General features: G+C 42.1%; 1 protein-coding gene across 1 annotated transcript in view; it reads left to right on the forward strand.

The window, feature by feature from the left end:
- Window positions 1-2,309: 2,309 nt before the first annotated feature.
- The window catches only part of LOC139562951 (protogenin A-like), a 42,062-nt gene continuing 24,468 nt past the window's right edge, over window positions 2,310-19,903 (forward strand). Inside the window, exons 1-7 of the mRNA XM_071381147.1 lie at window positions 2,310-2,458; window positions 3,590-3,892; window positions 17,921-18,065; window positions 18,251-18,384; window positions 18,540-18,836; window positions 18,941-19,100; window positions 19,530-19,777. Coding sequence (XP_071237248.1) covers window positions 2,392-2,458; window positions 3,590-3,892; window positions 17,921-18,065; window positions 18,251-18,384; window positions 18,540-18,836; window positions 18,941-19,100; window positions 19,530-19,777 — 1,354 coding nt within the window. The 5' untranslated portion in view covers window positions 2,310-2,391. The remainder of the gene's footprint in view (window positions 2,459-3,589; window positions 3,893-17,920; window positions 18,066-18,250; window positions 18,385-18,539; window positions 18,837-18,940; window positions 19,101-19,529; window positions 19,778-19,903) is intronic.

The raw sequence follows: 19,903 nt of genomic DNA on the forward strand, positions 1-19,903 counted from the left end.
GTTTGACATGGAGTGACTTTTACCGGCCTGTGTTGAAACAAACACAAATGTATCTATCTTTAACCATATGCCTTAATAAAGGTTTATGTGACTGAAACATTTTCATTTGTCAATTATGTTTAATTATGTAAGTATACACAATGAGTTCTTTTACCAGTTCTCTATGTCCATGTCGTCACTTTCAAAGTGGGAACATTGGTCAAGATGTTATATAGACCAAATTCCTCAACACCTTCTTTCCGTTGGTCAAGTGTCCCTGAGTTGTCTTAAAACGCATCATACTGGTGTTGGAATACAGCCGTGTCCTTGAGAGCCATTAAAAATAAATGCATGGTGTAAATAGTATATGGCATTGGCAACTGATAGTGTGTAAGGCCAATATGCCAAGAGCTTTTAAAAGTTTTAAGATGTCCATAAATGTCTGAGCATTATGCAATGGAGGTTGCTATTTTAATGACACTTCAGAGTTATGTTGTGGGGTATCTCACTAAGAAAGTTACTGAATTATTGAGACTAACTGGGAAGTGTTATGATGCTCTGTCAACCTAAAGACTTATGATAGGTAATTATCACCACCCTCTATCTTTTCCTCTTGTTCTCTAACTGTGGCTAATAGCAGTCTTAACTGCAACTCATTTGTGTTAGAATACAGACTCGTCATTGAGGGGCATTAAAAATAAATGCATGCTTGGAAGACAACATGATAACCAGTGGTGGAAAAAGTACCCAATTGTCATACTTGAGTAAAAGTAAAGATACCTTAATAGAAAATGACTCAAGTAAAAGTGAATGTCATCCGGTAAAATACTACTTGAGTAAAAGTCAAAGTATTTGTTTTTAGATATACATAAGTATGAAAGTAAATGTAATTGCTAAAATATACTTACTATCAAAAGTAAAAGTAACAATAATTTCAAATTCTTTGTATTAAGCAAACCAGATGGCCCAATTTTCTTTTTTCTTTTTTCTTTACTGATAGCCAGGGGGACACTCCAACACTCAGACATAATTTACAAACAAAGCATTTGTGTTTAGTGAGTCCACCAGATGAGGCAGTAGGATGACCAGGTATGTTCCCTTGATAAGTGTGTGAATTGGACCATTTTCCTGTCCTGCTAAGCATTCAAAATGTAACAAGTACTTTTTGGGTGTCAGCGAAAATGTATGAAGTAAAAAGTACATAATTTTCTTTTGGAATGTAGTGAAGTAAAAGTAGTCCAAATATAAATAGTGAAGTAAAGTACGGATATCCCAAAAAACTACCTAAGTAGTACTTTAAAGTACTGATGATAACTCACCTTGTCAGGTGTATGCTTTGTTGGACCAATATCCTGTTGGCTATACAGTATCTGAAATTAAATGCAATACCTTGGTTAGAGTGGGAATTTGATCTACAGTCCAGCTAGCTGGTAGAGGATGGTTCTGAGTAAATCTGAATGGACTTTTGAATAGACAATTGTTGGAACAGCCTTGGGATAACCTAATATGAATAAACACACGCACACACACATAAACATTAGGCACAGAATATAACACATTGCCCTGGTTCTTTTTACAGACAGCATGATAAATTATTTATTGCATATCCAAACTATCCACATGAACTACAACTCCAAAGCCATTTCCACACAAACACACTTTTCCTGAGGAACTGATGCTTGCCAGGATTTAAATTCTCAGTAAGCAGTAGACCATAGTCACACCTTGCACATTAACGACTGTGAGTTTCGTGGTGGGTTTACTCTAGTCATGATCATTCAGCACTGCACTCAGGGCATGATAGCTGTGCATAATGCTCCCCAGATCTATGAGGGCATGTGGATCATATTCTCTCAATGATACTCAATCATGTTCCATGGTTGAAACTCTATAGCCTTGTTTATTTAGGTATGTCTATGTCCAGGTGAATTATCATTCTAATTCCCAGGCCTCTTAGTTATCATTGAATTATCATTGATCCTGATGAGTCATCAAAGTAAAGGTCTGCTCCATGTTTTCAAAAGGAATAAGGGAAATTAATAAAACCATATGCATTAATCACACAGATGTGTTGTATGCATTAACTTTCGTGTATTAACTTTACACTAATACCAGTAACACCTGACCAAAGTATACCTGCTGTGGCACTCATACAAAAATAGAAGTGATTAAGATGTTGGCCTGTGTATTGATTTGCCGACTGATGGTGGCGGAGGAACTCTCCCCATACGTTTACCCCATGAATTACTCAACCGTAGAACGCAGCACAGGGTGGGGTGATGTCCATCTGCCCCCGAGAAAAAAGTAATCCCTGCTGCGATCAGGAGCGCAGTCACTTTCCTCTTGGATTAGCACGTAGTTCGACTGGAGGTAGTGGCTGAGAGAGTTAGTATGCGAGAACAATTTGAATAAATGGAGTCTTTTAAAAGGAAATTATATCAGCGCTTGCTGTTTTTTGCGTTTTTTCTTCCAATCTCAGGTAAGAAAGTTCATATTTTGTTTGAGTTTATTTCAAATTGAAATTATAGCGACTGGTTTAGTGGTGTGAAAATGCCGAACTGGACATTGGAAGTGTGTCCATACTCATAACGTTACTACTATTCTAATAGGGGTTGCTATTTACACTGATAAAGAAGAAGTTCGTTGAAGTGTTCTGTACTAACGAATATTCAACATTGAAGAGTTTAGCTTTAGTTGCGATTTCTATAGATGAATGGACGCACTGCCACTGCACGGAGTTTAGGGGGCAATGAAATGGCCACGCTGACCACTGACTGCTTCGACTATTGCCCGATGTAGGCTACACATTTAGATAAACACAGAACCTATAAACGTTTATGCTTGGTTTTTGCTTGTATCTCGAGTTACATGATAACACAGACGTTCTGCATGAAATTGTGTACGTGCAGCACAACACAGCAATCCGATAGATACACGTGGATTGTACAACATCGTCAGCCCTGGTTTGAGATATTGATAAACGCAAAAAACATATAGGTTTGCCATGTTATGTTCATTCAGTACATACAAATTAATTATTATATCAATCGAAAAACTGGCTACCGATTTTATTTTTCATAAATAATCCACTTTGACGTTTGATGCAGACAATTAACATAGGCAATTAACAATTACTATAATGTTGTGTAAATTAGGACATTAGACGTGTGAAGCAATCACATTTGATTTGGAAAATTTATAAAGGCTTTTGCTTCCTGTCTGGATTGTTACTTGTTTACAGCTGGCGGTCTTATCATTGAAAGGAGAGCTACTTATGAATTTCATGCTGGGGAGTGCAATAAAACATTTGTGACTGAATGGAGCCATGGAATCAGTGACTTCACAGCTTTATGAGACACGAGTAATAGGATTCAATTGGAGCAGAAAGAAATTAAATAGGAGTGACCTGCTGTTGGATGGGCTCCAAGCCCCTGCCTGTAGGCACTATGGTGTTAACATGCTTTCAAGTGTAGATCCTACCAATGCAATATGCCTGTGGACAAAGTAGAATAGTTGTAGGTCCTGGCCTAGTATTGTCGCTAATTTCATCACATTACGTCTTCTCCCACTCCAGCCAGGCACTGACTCTGTTCTCTTCTCTTCCCCACAGGTGTTTTGTGTTTTAGTGAGTTATTTTTTATCAAAGAGCCCCACGATGTTACTGTCATGCGGAAGGATCCCATTATATTGGACTGTCAGGCCCACGGAGAGTCGCCTATTGCCATCAGGTGGCTTAAAAATGGAGTAAAAGTTGCAGAGAATGACCGGGTCTACATTCTCTCCAACGGCTCACTTTCTATTTCGGAGGTGGAGAGCAGGAGAGGAGACAAATCAGATGAAGGGTTTTACCAGTGCCTCGCTCAGAACAAGTATGGAGCCATCCTGAGCCAGAAAGTCTGTCTTACAATTGCGAGTAAGTATCATACTGGAGATGTGTATAAGCATCACATGGAATAATGGAGAGGTTATGCAGGGCCTCCAACCTTTGGGCCACAGAAGATGTACATAATTGGTCATGTTTGTACCTGGTCATGAGAACTTCATAAACACAGTAGAAAAATAGACAACAGTTTACATTGGATGTACATTGTACACTTACGTACTTACGATAAGTAACATAAACCGTCCACATTCTCTTTCGAATCTCTTAGTTACTGTGTAGTTACTTATAATTACAATTTCATGTAACTGCATGGGATCTGTGTGACTTATTTTAATGTGTTTAATGCTTTGAAAGGTTAACCAAGCCTTAGTCTGAGGATGTTATGTCATAAGATGTCATAATAACATTTACTTGATGAACAATGGAACTCCTGGGTCACAATTGTGTTTTCATCTTAAAAGCATGGTAATTATATCCACTTTAGAGGTGAGCTTAGTACAAGCCCCACACTATCAGCACAAGTTCTTAACTTCTTAGCAGGTATACAACTGAACAAAAGGTTTCATGTACACTCTTAGAAAAAAGGGTTCCAAAAGGGTTCTTCTGCTGTGCCCATAGGAGAACCCATTTGGGTTCCATGTAGAACCCTCTGTGGAAAGTGTTTTATATATGGAATCCAAAAGGATCTACCTGGAAACAAAAAAGTTTATTCAAAGTGTTCTCCTATGGGGACAGCTGAACAACGCTTTTAGGTTCTAGATAGCACCTTATTTTCTAAGAGTGTAGAGCAACAATCACTGTGTTGAAATGATGATTTAACAGAGTGAGAGATCTTGCTTGTAGTTATCTGCTAAAATGTTTAAATCTGACATAGTCATTGGGGAGTAGATGGAGACTTTACACTCTTAACAGGCATAAAATAGGCTTTTCCCATTCCCAGGAAAAAGTGGTCTTTCTCTCATCACCAGCAGGGCGCTATAATTTTCTATGTAGTCTGGTGCGTCTAATCTCTCTTCTTTCTTCGCCAGTGTAATGCCCAAGGTTGCGTTTTGGGCATTCCGGTTATCTAATCCACCTAATAGCTGAGGAAGGGAAGGCATTTGAGGCTTCAGTGGTGGCAATGGGGGGAAGGGGGGTACAGCCTTCAAAGTTCGAGGCCTGAAGCCGAAAAGATACTCTGAGTGGAGGATAATATGTCCATTGGTGTGCAAATGAGGGAGCTGCAGGTTTGAAAGGTTAGGAGCTGTCCAGGATGCCGGTTACACCAGTGTTAAAGAGCAGATGACCCCTATTCACTGGACTGGGCTTTCATGTCGTTGCTCCATGATCACTGGGAATTGTTCTTTTGGAATGCTTTTTTTCTCCCAGTAGCATGTATATGAGCCTGCTGCCTATTCTTTTAAAGGGCTAGTGGAGCAGCTTTATCCAGAGCTGCTCTTTAGGGACCCTGTTCCCTGGTGTCACCACCCCCCAGGCCATGTTTCTTGCTGTGCTTCTTTTGCACAAAAGAATTTGCTTTTTTTCCCCCTCCCTTGTATTCGCTTTCACAGGGAAACCTGAGCTTTTATGTGGCACTTAAGACATACACTCGTCCAAGAATATTGTGATGGTTACTAATTCTAATTGTACATGGAAAAGTTAAGTCCTGATCCATGTAAAATTGGGCAGGATTGTTGTGAAATTATTTAGTTGTTAAAATGTTAAAATGATTTACCGCTGTGAGGTCATGGTTCCTGAAGAGCCCACTGGTTGGAATACTGTTCTTTAGGAGCACATCTCCTGTCTGATATGATCCTGACAATCCACTGACAAGTAGATGTTGAGAGACAGGAATGTGTCAGTCCTGGTTCAGTTCCCTAAGCTGAATTCTACTGAAGACCTCTAAAACAAACAGACACCATTGATAAAATGTTTCCTTTCCAGATAGGCCTAGATTTATATGTAAAAGAGAAAAGGTTACTATTTTGGGGCCTTTACAAGCACTTTTTAAATTACTCTCAGGGTAATCTCTTGTGGACAGATCTACGTAAACATAACCGGTACCATAGCATCCTTTGGGAAGGAAGGTCCTCGTTCTGGTTCCGCTCCTCGTTCTAGCATCTCTTGATCCCTTCAGTTAACATGTATAGACCCAAAACTTAATTGAGCACCTGACCAATTACGCAATACTTTTGTTCTGGGTTAATCGAGATTACTATCAGGACAATTGAGTGCAATACAACCTCAATCTTTTTTGTTTTGGAAGATGCCACACAGACTTGTAGATGCTATACCAATAAAATACAGAGTTAATGAGCCTTGATTTGCATGAGGTACATGAAAACAGTGACTGCCTTAAAGCCACTAAAACTACTCTGACCCTCTTACATGCTATATAGCAAGTTTCAGTCCGGTATTACTGTGGCCTGAGTCCTTGCTGTGATTTTTACAGGACGCTGTGTGTTTGTAGTTTTATTAATTGAGAGGGTTTGCTCTTTTATATTATGAACTTAAGAGGTGGTAAAGGCTGCCAGGGGAGTTTATAGGCTTGTTTTAAAGGGACACTTAGACCTGCTTGACGGTCTATCTGGAAGCTCATAAAATTTGCACGTACCTGAGAAATGCTCAGTGGTAGAAAACAAAGGTGGCAGTGGGGGTTGTCGAGAATCACACACACACACACACATACAGTACACACACACACAATTTTGAATTTGCCGTTCCCTCATACCACAGCCTTTCCTTGAGTGTCTAAATGGCCAAGCTTTATTGCATGGCCAGCCAGTGAGGCAGAGGCTAGTGGTCTCCTCACTATGGTTTTCGGCTCTGCTACTCTGAAGATTTAATGAAAAGCTTTTCACTCTGGCCTTCTTTGTCCACCTTGCCCCCTGACTAAAATTAGTTATTTGGGGGGCATTTGTTTGTCCAGAGATCAATGGTTAGGGCAGCTGGGCCTATTCACTTCCAGAAGGGTAATTATGAGAATGGCACTGCAGAGTTTTATTAAACTTTTTACATTTTGATTTTGTTTTTGGAAATCTAAAATCAAATGTGATTATCCTAACTTCAATGATGCTTTTTCAATCAATTCTTTTTAAGTTGATAAAGTGACTTTTGGTAAATTGTATGACTTTCTGACATGGCCTATTTGTTTTTTATCCTTAGGTCTTAAGATGCTTTTTATTGATGTTACTGTGCCCTAGGTGGCGTTTATGACGCCTCTGTTTGCATTGAAAAAACACTCCTCATTGAATGCTGTGAAAAGATTTCAGAGTGAGCGTTACTGTGGCTCTGAGCTTTTCATGTGTTGCATCCTTCACCAGGAAGATTGATAGTACAACATGTGGGGACCTTTTGTATCTTCTGCCCAGAGGCTCTTCTCACCTCTGGCCTTAATAGATATCCCTCATTATCAGTCATGCTGCCAAGTCCTTTCTGACTCTGGCCTTTAGAAAGACTGTGGCATTATTTAACAAAAAATAACACAAAATTCGGTTCATTGTTTTATGTTATAAATGTGGGAAGACCATCCCTAACACCATCTTAGGCTAGTTCTGGTTTCAGATCTGGTTTCTACTCTTTCAAAATCCCTTTGTCCTCGGAGCAGATGCGCCCACTTTGAAGCCGGGACTTCCTTTTTTACCTGGTATTTTTCTGAACAAGTAAATGTTACAGTGTTGAGTCAGAGATAATGATTTAAGTCAACCATTACAGGCAGGAAATGGAGGGTTTGAGAAACGTTAAATGTCAGTTGCCCTGAGGGAAACGATGAGAGGGGATTGTGTCTTGATGAACGGCCATGTGACTTGGTAGCTAACCACGTGAGTGCTGTCAATAGGCCTCCTCAGATTGATGGGGTTCTCCGTAGAGACAGTCTCATGTGTATGATCCCACCAGGCATCCTAAACCATGTTTCCAGAGGTTCACAGGGCATTACGCAATACACAGACATTGTAAAACCATATCCATGTCCTTGCCCATATCCTTATCCAGCCTTCGCTATGTTTTTGCTGGTGACCAGCTTTACCTGTATTTTTGCTGGTGACCAGCCTTCTGTGTTTTGGACACTGGTAACCTGCATAAGTTGGTCACCAGCAGAACCAGCATCAAGTCACATTATGCTGGCTTGCAAAGTGATGTTTCATTCCTAATGGAATCCAGCCAGAGTGGGGATAGCCAACAATTGGAACGTTTCTTCACCCACAATATGCATTCAGAATAACTGCCAAGGTTAGAAATAAGAAGAAATGAGACTACCCAAATAATAAACTGGGACAACCATTTCAGTAATAAGTGCAATAAATCCAACTAACTGATTGGATTAATTTTGAAAAATGTATGTTATTTATCTTTGTGTAGCATAAGATTAAATTAATCAATCAATGTACATGCAAAAAACACAACAAACAATTCTAAAAATCAACTGCAATAGAGCATGCTGGGAAATATGATAATGATGGGCGTGGTCAGACCAGCTTGACTAGCTAAAACCAGCTTGGTCACCAATATACTAGCAACACCAACATAAGCTGGTATGTGTCCAAAACACAGTGAAGGCTGGTCACCAGCAAAACCAGCTAGACCATGCTGGCCAACCAGCTAGAACATGCTGGTCAAACCAGCTTGACCAACATCTGACCAGCATGGACCAGCTTGAAATGTATGCTGGTCTATGCCGTTTCTTTCAGGCGTTTTTTTCAGCAGGGATTTGGGACCATTTTTGACTACCCTGATAAATGCAAGGATGTAGTGCAAAGACACTTGGCCTCTGGAGTAAGCATACAGAATACAGGTTTTAAAAAACGGAGTACATGGTTGTAAGGATTCCTAATGCTGAACAGTTTACTAACTTCATATTGTGGTCCACAATAAAGCACCCAAATGACTATTCCACAGCAGACTTTGTGACTACAAAAAAATGGTTGTTTGACCCCACCAGCTCTCTCCGTGTGTGACCACAGCCCCAGTGTTTATTTTGGTTGCTAAGGAATGTATAAGACCTGCAAAGGCTTGGCAGCATTAGGACCACAATAAAGGAAAAGCAAACCTAAAGGCACAGTAATGGATTGAAGTGAATGTTTGAAATAATTATTTAAGAGAAATAAGTCTTTGAGCCTGGCTTTGTTTTTTGCTCATCAGCATCTGTGGGACAGGAATGGTTTCCATGGTTTCCTTGGACTGAAGTTCCAGAGGTCCAAGGTTTCTTTAGATTGCCCAATAGATGTTAGGTACTGAGAGTACTCACGATTTAAATCCTCCCTGCAATAATGATAGACATTCCTTCTCATTTATCAATTACTTCAACAGTCCCCTATCAGTGTCGACCCAAACTACAGGTATGTCTACCCAAAAAATGTGTTATGCTTTCAAGATCTACTCCATTGGCATCATCTCCTATTGGATTTTGAGCACAAAGCCTTATTTTGTGGTGACTTGTTTTCATTTTAGAGAAACAAAGCATGACACGATAATTGATTCAGAGGGGTTGGGTTAAATGCGGAAGACACATTTCTGTTGAATGCATTCAGTTGTACAACTGACTAGGTATCCCACTTTCCCCTTAATTAAGTAGAAGACTGTACTGATTTGAAATTGACTGTTTAAAACCAGCACTCTGATGAAGAGATTAGACACAATGAAAACACTGTCTCTGGTGGGTGAAGGGCTGATGTTGAATGATTGGAGAACTTTGACACCAGATAAGAGATGGGAGGAGGGGGCAAGTGTCCCTGTCCTAACCCCACTCCCCTACTAACCAGGGGACTGAGAGGTCACAGTGCTCATGGGATATCTGCTTTGTTTGGCCTGGGCCAATGACCATTGGGCTGTTCTGCAGGCTCTATGGAGCTACCTCCAGTAGCCTGCTTCCTGGTCCAGCCCAGCTCGCCCGGCCAATGATTGATTTGTGGAGCTTTTCAGCATTGCATTCTTCCCCTCAGTTGCCAGGCTGAGCATTCTTTTTCAGGAACCCTTATTATTTATTAAAGGGGGAAAAGACAAACGTGGTGTGGGATCATTGCACATTATGAAGGAACTCATCACTCAAGAGTTTCTTGGGTTCTGTTCCATTGGAGGGATTTAATTTGAAACTCATTAAATAGCCTCCTTTAAAGCAACACAAGGAAACAAAGCAAAGGATCGATTTGTCAACAAGCTCCTTTTGTTTCCACTCAGAGTTAAGGTTAGGAGGGAGAGAGAGTAGCCTGAGCTATTCTTGTTACATAGTGTGGAATACCTAGAACTCATTCTGATGTGTGACGCATTCCAATGTACAGAAAAGACCCAAGCACTACGTGACTCAGTCCCTCTTGACAGAAAGAGAGAGACCTGGGTGTTCCTCTTATCTTTATTTTCTGGGATTCTCAGTTCTCTGCCACCTTTTGACCTTTCATAAAATGTGGGCAGCAAACCAAGGCAGTGTCCATTTACATGAAACCTCAACAGTTTGATATTTACTGCTTGCTTCCTAAACTGTTTCCTCTCAATCTAAGCATTAGGCCATTCATGTGTCATTTGCATATGAAGTCAGGAAAGGTCACCCTCCCATGCTGAACCCTTCACTGCCCAGCTCTGTCCACAGCCCACAACACAGATCTGCTGTCCCTCATTTGAATGAATTGCACAAATCAATATCACCATGTCAAACATTTGTCAGATCATAATAATTATCACGGAATAGAATGTTTCTAGAAATTGGTTGAAATGAAAACCAAATTCTTAACAGCTTTAGTTGTGTTATGGCTCTTGATGAGCACTCAGACAGGTCTGATGACGTTGAATGCTAAAGTGGTTAAATATTCTATTGCGTTGAGTATAGAACTGTTCAGAACTGTCAATATTTGGACCTTGAGGTCGAGGCCAAGGATTTTTGTTGAAGTCATAAATAGCTGTTCGCTTCTTCCTCTCTCTTGTAATGCTGTCCAAAGAAATCATCCTTCAGTCCTACTGTTTAACACTTACAGTAATGCTATTTGTTCTGTCACTTATGACTCATAAGGGTGGGAGGAATCAATACTACTTTATACTTTCACTGATTATGAGTAGGGCCCAGAGGGTTTCCTGACCACATGACCTGACCAGGACCAACTCCAGTCCCTACCTAGTCATGCGTAGTGAAGCTGCAAGCCTGGCCCAGGTCATCTGCAGGATTAGTACCAGTGTTTCCATTCAATTGCTCTGCAGATCGCTTTAGACAAAGCTGCCAGAGCAGATCCCCCGACCAGCCACTCTGGATCTGGCCTCAGTGCTCATCCACCTTGTTCCAATCAGGAGCGAGGAGAAGCCACACACGTAGCCAGGGCCTTGAAGTAGATAGAAAGCTCCAGTTCTGTCCCCTGCTTGACCACTTACTGTGTTTGTCTACTGCTAGGAACCGAGAGGCCTGGAGGAAATTAGTGCTGCAGAGCTCAGAGCAGAGCTCAGCAGCAGCCATTGACCTGTCGACAGACGCCCTGCCTAAACTCTGAGCTCCTCTGCCCCTCCAAAAAAAAACAAAAAAAAACGTAGGAATGTTTCTGAGTTACAGCTCAGAGAACAACAAAGTAAACCCCTGACCACAGAGGGATGTATCTGAACGCACACGTATACTGACTGCGCACTATAAACATTTGCTTTATGGTTTGCTTTACTGTGAAGATATTCTTTGCTCTTTATTATTAGTGGATTATTCATGCTCAGTGGCTGTGTTGAACATGTCCATAACAAAACCTCTCAATACAGCACGTATAGAACACATTCTTCGCACCTCATTACGAGTATTGTTTTAACCTACATAGTAGTGAGATAGAATTTGTGCCTGCAGTGTGATCCTTCAAGCTATAGTAATTAGGAGAGCATATAACTGCTCTGAATATTGGATTCCCATTTGTTAAAGAGCATGTCCTCGGGTAGGGTGGGATGGACAGATTTGGGTTGATTGAGCACCCCTGTACTGTGGAGAGACCAGGGGGAAGGGGGACAGAGCTGGCCCCTGAAGTTTCTAAGGGAACCTTTGTCCGGGCTTGACCTGTCCACTGACCTGCTGTTTACTGAGCTTCTGGCTTCAGCAGGCCTCTCGAAAACAAAGAGATTGGCCAGCTGGGAGGCAGGGCACGGAATAATTCTATAGTTTAGTTCGGACATCGGTGAAGGTGTTTTCAGTGGTCACTCACTGATTTTTTTGTTGCTGTCAAACTTGTTTCTGTTTCTTAGGATAAGGGTGCAAAGTCTGCATGCTGCAAAACCTTAGAGGAGGTTTAAATGGTCATTACTAATAATGGAACACCCATCATTATGTTTTGTGTTAGAGATTTGATTAATTGTGAATCCCCACTTTGTTCATGATCAATAGTAACAGATTTTTTTTGCTACTCGGCACCAGAATCCACCAACATCGCCCATCTGCACAGTGACTAAATGAAGAAAAGCATTATGCAAAGCGTTGTTCTACTGTGCCAGTATGGGATGGCAGTGGACAGGGTTTAAGAGAAAGAGCATGTTAGCGGGGGCATTTCATATCTGTAGGAAGGCAGAGTACCCTCCCAGTTTTAGGAGGCTCTGAGTGATTGATTGGCAGTTTGCAGAGAGCCAGCAGGGGAGCGATAGCATTGCAGCAGTGCTGGGGTGGCCTTGCAGGGCTCTGCCTTGATGGGCGGTGTGCTAGACAAGATTTGTGGAGGTTGGAGGTCAGAGGTGGGGTCACTGCAAGGGGCAGATGGCCAGATCCTCTTTTTTGTGCCGCTTGGCGCAGGCATTCACCCCATCATTAGAAACATCTGGGCAAAACATCCAGGTAAACAATAAATTATTTAACATTTAAGCTAGGTGGGTTTGGTAGTTATATATTCTCCAGGTGGTTGAATGAAATCATTAAGTAACAGAAACACATTGTGAAAGGTGGAGAATAGTCAAGTCACCTTTTCATTTATGGAGGCCTTGCTCAATAACTGGACACCCAAGGCTCCAGGTGAGAGGTGCATATGATGAGCATTTGTGTGTTTAATGTGTTTCAAAAGTAATCTGGAGGGTGACTGGAAGAAGTAAATGGTAAATGGGCACACAGAGATAGTTGAAGGTATAATCTAGTCATTGTAGTGTGAGCCTCATCTGCTTTAATATTTCATTTAGGAGCATTAGGTGCTGCCTCTGGCGACCATCATCACTTTAAGGAGATGGTCAATCGCATATTTTGAGCAGCCATGGCAGTGACCACAGCTCGACAAGCCCTAGCAGAATAGATTTTAGACTGAGGCTTAGTACGCAATCAATAATCAATACGGATCTCTCTGTTTGTCAATCGAGCATTTTCTGACTGTTCACAGAGACAGAGTATCTGGGAAGCTCAAGCCCCCAGGCCCCGGGCTACTGGGATGGATGCCTCAATGTTGCATTGCTGCTGTTGGGCAACACTTAGGAATGAGTTTGATGTTGATTAGAGATCCACATTCTGTTCCTCCGTGGGAGCGTGTTGCTGAGGGATGGGCCCCTGTATTCGGTCAATGATGCTCCCAATCCAATGCCTGCCTGCACTTCGACCCACAGCAAATATTATTCTGCAGAAGGCTGCACTGGGCCTGATGCACAAGAGGCCTTATAGCTCAGAACTAATTCAATTAAAAATGCCCAAAGCAAAGTGGCCAGGGGCTCAGTGAAAGGATCAGTCTCCTTGTCTTCAAAATAACTTTACACAAAGAAATGGGCCTCTACAGCAACTGGTGAGACACAACCCATTAGAGAAGTTGGCATTCCATTTGAAAGTCCACAATCTAATACTAGAAGTAAAGCGATCTGCAAATAAAAGTTCAAGGCAAAGTGGCGCAGCTCTGTAAAATTGGTCAGGGTAGACAATGTAGGTTATGGATCCTAAATGAATTGGGTTCATTCTGGCTTTGCTCATGAACTGTACATGCTCTGCCCGTGGCCAGTGGAAAAAACGAGGATGTCTTTACCTTGAAATGGCAGAGGGTCAGCTGCGTTTAGGAGGGACAGAATTCCCCTTGCCGCCTTCCTGAAGACGACACAGAGTAGTTGTCAGAGTGCAGTGCGCTGATCAGGATTCACACAGCCCAGTCTGGCAGTTAGGGCTTTCCCACTGTTCAGCACCACGACACCTGGAAACCCAGGTTACGTCCAGCTATCCATATCGGCCGTTATAGAGGCCAGGACACAACCCAGTGTGTTTATGATGGGGTGGAGTTTACCTTTAGGCAAGGTTTCTCGAGAGCAGTGCTTGAGATTTACGTTGCTTTTAAGTAGTACTCTGAGAAAGGTTTGTTAAGGATACAGCTAGAAGTGTACCACCTGTGCTGTGTGCTGATTGCCAGTGAAATTTGATGAGTGGTAATAGTTCAATTATTCAGACTTAAGGTGTAAGAATATGTTGATTGGGGTCCTCTCTGATGTCAGTGGCAACAGCTGTTCAATCAGAAATGATAAACCTTGCACCTAGTGAGGATTTGCGTCGCTTTAAATCTGAGCTCCTTGTAATCTTTGCACGGCTCCTCGTATGTTTTCTTCATCTGTTGCCCCCCCCTGTATTTTCTCCCCTGGCAAGCCTGCTGTGTTTGATGTGCGGTCAAGGCTTTTTGTGTGCAGAATGTAGAGAAGAGGGGTCATTTCTGTGATAAAGTTAGTGGGGGAGCCTCCGAAGGTAAACACTGGGGAGAGTATATCATTGTTTCCCTGGGCTAGCGAGATAACTGAGCCTAGGGAGGGGGGAGAGAGTTGGATAGAGAGAGAGCCCAGGAGAGGTACTCTGATGCCCCTCTCCCCTCCCCTCAGACTGCCTCTTCATCTGTGAGTGCTGATAGCTCCTCGCCCCTGCAGCACAAACAGCATCGGATGTGTGCAGAGGTCAAAGAGCAGTGCAGTCTGTTTGTTAATCCATTACTTAAGTGGTGCGCATTGCATTCTGAACATGCAGCTGTTTTGAATCTGAAGACACATGTCACACGTGTATCTTTGAATTATCTGATTCCTTTTTCTCTGAGTAGTAAATGGGTGAAGAGGATTTTGTTTTGTCGTACTTGTTTTGGGTATTTCTGATGTAGTCTTCTTTATATAGTCCTTCACTGATGTAGCCTAGTCCGTTGGTTGCACTGGGTCCCAGTTGTGCCAGGAGTGGTTTGATTTGTTTGTTTATTGTTTATTGTTTATGATAATTAAGTTGATGTTATCCAGCGCTGGGGCTTTTTGGTAAAGATTTTATTTATCTCAGTCCTTCCAAAAATGTGATTTAAATTGAGGTCTGTAACAAGAGCAGCAGTACCATCATTTATTTTAAAGTAACTGTCCAGTGTTTCCAGATTTCTATGAAATAAGACGTATTATTAATTACAATATGAGTGAAATAGTTTTCTTTCCAAAAATTGTAATTAAGTGTGTTACAATGCAGCTTTTCTGTGTTGGAATGGTGTGGGCATGGGACACACTCTTCACGCCACTTCGATACAAAGTGATTTTTGTAGCAGGTTTGGAGAGCATTTTCACTAACCCTAACATTAACCATTTTCCTAACCTTAACCTCAGTCTCCTAATTGGCTATGTAAATTCTCCTAATCTGCTGCGTAAATGCTACTAACCTGCTATGAAAAAGTCACTTCGGTATTGAAGTGGCATGAAAAGAGTGTTTCCAGTGTGGGCGTACCCCAACAACAGAGTAGACTGCTGATTGGCCATCTCATCGTCCTCAGGAGGATGACATCATACTCCATGAGGAAATAGCAAGCATTTTTGAAACGGTCTGTTTGAGATACAAATTTGATGTGAGGTTTTTTAAGTGTTTTTTTCTCCAATTTATGCTTTGGCCACAAATATGAGTATAGGATCGTGAGTCAACACCATTATTTGGGTATAAGTTAACATATTATTAACTTTTAAAAGTAATATTTTCACTGGACAGTAACTTTAACAAACTATTGACCTGAGGCTTCTTTAGTTGAGAAGGGGGATGGGAGTGGATAGCAGTGGATAACCTTAATGGCTTTTGGGTTTTTCTATTTCTTAGTGACTGAAAAGGGAGGGAAGCATAATGTTCTAGATTATTTTGTGTTACTTTTTTGAAACGATGAACAATCTATTCTAGACATTGAACTACTTGCAACATCATTCTTAACGGTGGATAAGGTTTAGCTGAACTCAGTAATGGGACACACATGAAGTTTGTCATGGAGTTTAGTTTCCATACAGTTCAGGTGGTGTCTGACAACCAATCAGTTTCAGGGAAACCCAATCCAAGCAGGATGTTGCCGGACCTCTCCACCAATCATCACCGTCCGGCTGCACTCAGCAGGGCAACACTTTTAGATATATCTGTCATCAGGGGTCCTCTTTATCTCAGGGGGATTAAAGTATAAAATCAGTGGCAAATAATATGTTGGTAACACTTGACTTAAAGGAAACAGTTATAATGATGTATTAATTGCTATAAGCATATGAGACGTATTATATCTGTTGTCTCTCTAGGAATAGACCTAGAGGTAGACCTAATTAGGAATTAGATGCTGTGAAGAGGTAGCACTTTTCCCAAAAGGACTGTGTGTCTGTGAGGGTTGGTTACATGTGATGTTGTCCTTTAATGCTACTGTTAGCAAAGAGCAGTTACTTTAGGTTCCCACTGGCTGGTCATTCATTGGGCCTGTCAAAGACCTCACTTTCAGTATCATCTTTCACTGACTGATCTTCCCAAACTCTGCTGCTCAATGATCTCAAACAAAATGGATCAAGCTTCCCCTCCTCCTCCACATGGCCTCATCACCAGCTGTGGGCTTAATGACTCTGTGTTCAAATATAAAGATTTTTACAGCAAGCGTATGAGGAATTTTATTTCAGTTGAAGTATTATCAGTAGTCATTAGGTGGGCCACTAAATTTTGTGTGCATGGCACACATTTTACTGATTGACCTCTGCTCATGTGTGTGGATGTGCATAGTAGAGGAGCTAATTAATAAGATGGGCCTAGCAGAGATTTCCTCTGCTCTCTGATCTCCTCAGGGTTTAATGTGCTCCAGCCAGGATGAGCTGACAGGTACCTGTACCATGCTGGTTTGTTTAGGTTAGTTAGGGCCTCGGGAACCCCGTCTGATATCCAATGTCTGGTGCTTGTATAACACCTAATTTGAGGGAGAACTGGAGCTTATGCATTTTCAAAGAGAAGGTGAGAGACAGGGCAATGTTTTGTAAGGAGAAAAAAAACAACAGCTGATTTCAATAGTGGACTAACCAACATATCAGGGCAAAGGGTCTTCCTGTGACTGTCTTGATTAGACGGCAATGCATCAACACATGAACTCTGTCTAGGCTGTAAGGAGAGGAGGTCAGGGAGAGAATTTGTCTTGGAGGGGTAAGGTTGGATGGATTGTGGGGCTCTTCAGATCTTGCTGTCAACAGCCTTTATGATTATTCTTGGCAAATGTTCAATCTCAGTGCTAATGTACAGCATTTAGGTTGATTTTAATAGGATATAGCTTTATTGTTGGGACATGGCAGCTCCTTGGCAAGTAGTTTCATGCACAATTATATGAATAAAGGGGATGGCAGTTGGGGTAGTGATCATTTCGGTATAATTGTGCACATAGATTTTCCTATTTTCACTGAAAATTCTAAGAATGAGGTTCAGCTTCACAGCACTACAGTCTCACTATCAGGCAGATACTGAAGTGGGTTGGCCTTTGCTGGGTATGGGCTTTAGTGAGATGGTAACCTGAAAGTGAAATAATGTATATTTATAAGATATGCCTGGCAGCTCAATATATTCCCTTATTTCCATAAATGTCATTGATTTCCATTTTAACTGAACAGTGCCCTTAAGTCCTAAGATACAGAGGCTTAGTTGATAGATAGAAAGACATGTAACCTTATCCACCAAGATGAGCTGCCGAGCAAGAGAGGATATTGGGCCATGAACCGAATTTTTTTTGATGATTGGTCTTATAGATCCGAATGGGGGAAAATACAATACTAGAAAAACATAATTTCACAGTTCTTGCTTTCTAATGGCTGCATTGCTAGTAATCATATCTTTGCAAACATGTATTGTACATTAGAGAATGTGTCTACTGTTGTAGTACACAGTGTCTCACCATTTCTTGTTTTGTTCTGTAGGTATCTCCCCCTTTACAAATCAGCCAACTTCCATTGTGGTGACAGAAGGATCAGTCGCCCGTTTCACCTGCAAAGTCACTGCAAGCCCTCCTCCCATCATCACCTGGGAGTTCAATCGGGTCACGTTACCACTGACAACTAAAAGGTATGCATTCTCATTATTTCATTATCATGCCATGTCATTAACTTTAGATGGCGTTTGAGATTATTGTAGAAGTCTATTATGATTCTAAACTGTACATGTCAGAGTGATAGAAATATCAGAGCTGTGTGCTCTAATATCTATGATGTCAGTTGTATTGATTGTCTTTGTGTTCTTGTTTCTCCCAGAATCACAGTCCTGCCCAGCGGCGTTTTGCAGATCCATGGGGTGGAAAAAGGGGATGCTGGGAACTATCGCTGTGTGGCGACCAACATCGCCAACCGTCGCCGGAGTACAAAGGCAACCCTCACTGTCACTCCAGGTGGGAGATAGTGGAGAATTAGCACTCTTTTCAGATTTAAACATAATATATTCACAAGCATTGCATCAAACATTATAAGCCCAATAAAAGCCAAGTTATATTTATGTTGAGTAGTGAAGTGGGCACCCTGGTCAAATCCTGTCTCCCCTCCACAGCTCCAAGCCCCAAACTGCCTCAGAGGCCTCGTATCATCGCCGGGCCCCAGAATGCCACTGTGTCCCTGCACCAAAGTGCCATCCTGGAATGCATGGCTACAGGGAACCCCCGACCCCTCATCTCCTGGAGCCGAGCCGACAGCAAGTCCATTGACGTGTTCAACACCAAGGTGCTGGGCAATGGCAACCTCATCATCTCTGACATCAAACCCCAACATGGAGGAGTGTACATGTGCAGAGCAACTACCCCTGGCACGCGTAACTATACCATCGCCACAGCCAACATCACTGTGCTAGGTAAACACATGTTAGTCGTCTGTGTAGAGCTCCTATAAGTGTCAGTTGTTATTACAGACATCATTGTTGGTGTTTGTTACATCTATGACATTTCCCTTATCCAGCGCCTCCGACCTTGGTGGAGTGGCCGGAGAGCCTGACCCGTCCGCGTGCGGGCACGGCCCGCTTTGTGTGCCAGGCTGAGGGTGTTCCCCTGCCCCACATCACTTGGCTGAAGAACGGAGAGAAGGTCCACTCCAACGGACGCATCAAGATGTACAACAGGTCTGAGCTCTAACACCAGATCGACTGTAGCTAATAACTCTCTGCTCCTGTTTGTCTCCCTCTCAATTCTTAATTTCTATGATCATCCCATTGTTTTATAAATCCCTGCCTCCTAACCACCAACCATATTGTATGTTCTGCTGTATGTTAATTGAATCCCTAATTCCTTTACCCCACAGGTAGTTGTCTTTGTTGATAGTTGCCCTTTCCCACAGAAGAAAGGAAGCTGAATCATTTACAAAGTGCTAATGGCATTTCAGTGGATTTCCCACTAATTTGCTTCCTCTGCTACTACCACTGCCTTGGCTTGTTAACGGTTTCTGATTTGAAAGAGAATGATAGAGCTGGTAAGCAACGGGTTAAGTATTGGTCGGTGAAGCTGGAGGAGGGACAGAAGTCTAATATGGCCATGTGTGTTTTGTCCCACAGTAAACTGGTGATCAACCAGATCATCCCTGAGGATGATGCCATCTACCAGTGCCAGGTAGAGAATGAGCAGGGCTCTGTGCTGTCCATGGCCCGGCTCATAGTGGTGATGTCAGAGGACAGGCCCAGCGCGCCCAGGACCATCCGGGCTGACACTGTATCCAGCTCCGCCATCTTGCTGGCCTGGGAGAGACCACTGTACAACTCAGACAAAGTGATCGCCTACTCTGTGCACTACATGAAGGCTGAAGGTGAGACATGATGGCCAATTCAGGGGGAGCCTCTTCTATGTCTTGTACCTTTTCAAGCAGAAACTCTTTTTGATGTTGGCAGGAAATAGTTAATGTCGTATGTATTAGGGAATTCAATATTAATGG

Source organism: Salvelinus alpinus, chromosome 33, assembly GCF_045679555.1.
Source record: "Salvelinus alpinus chromosome 33, SLU_Salpinus.1, whole genome shotgun sequence".
In the NCBI taxonomy this organism is placed as follows: domain Eukaryota; kingdom Metazoa; phylum Chordata; class Actinopteri; order Salmoniformes; family Salmonidae; genus Salvelinus; species Salvelinus alpinus.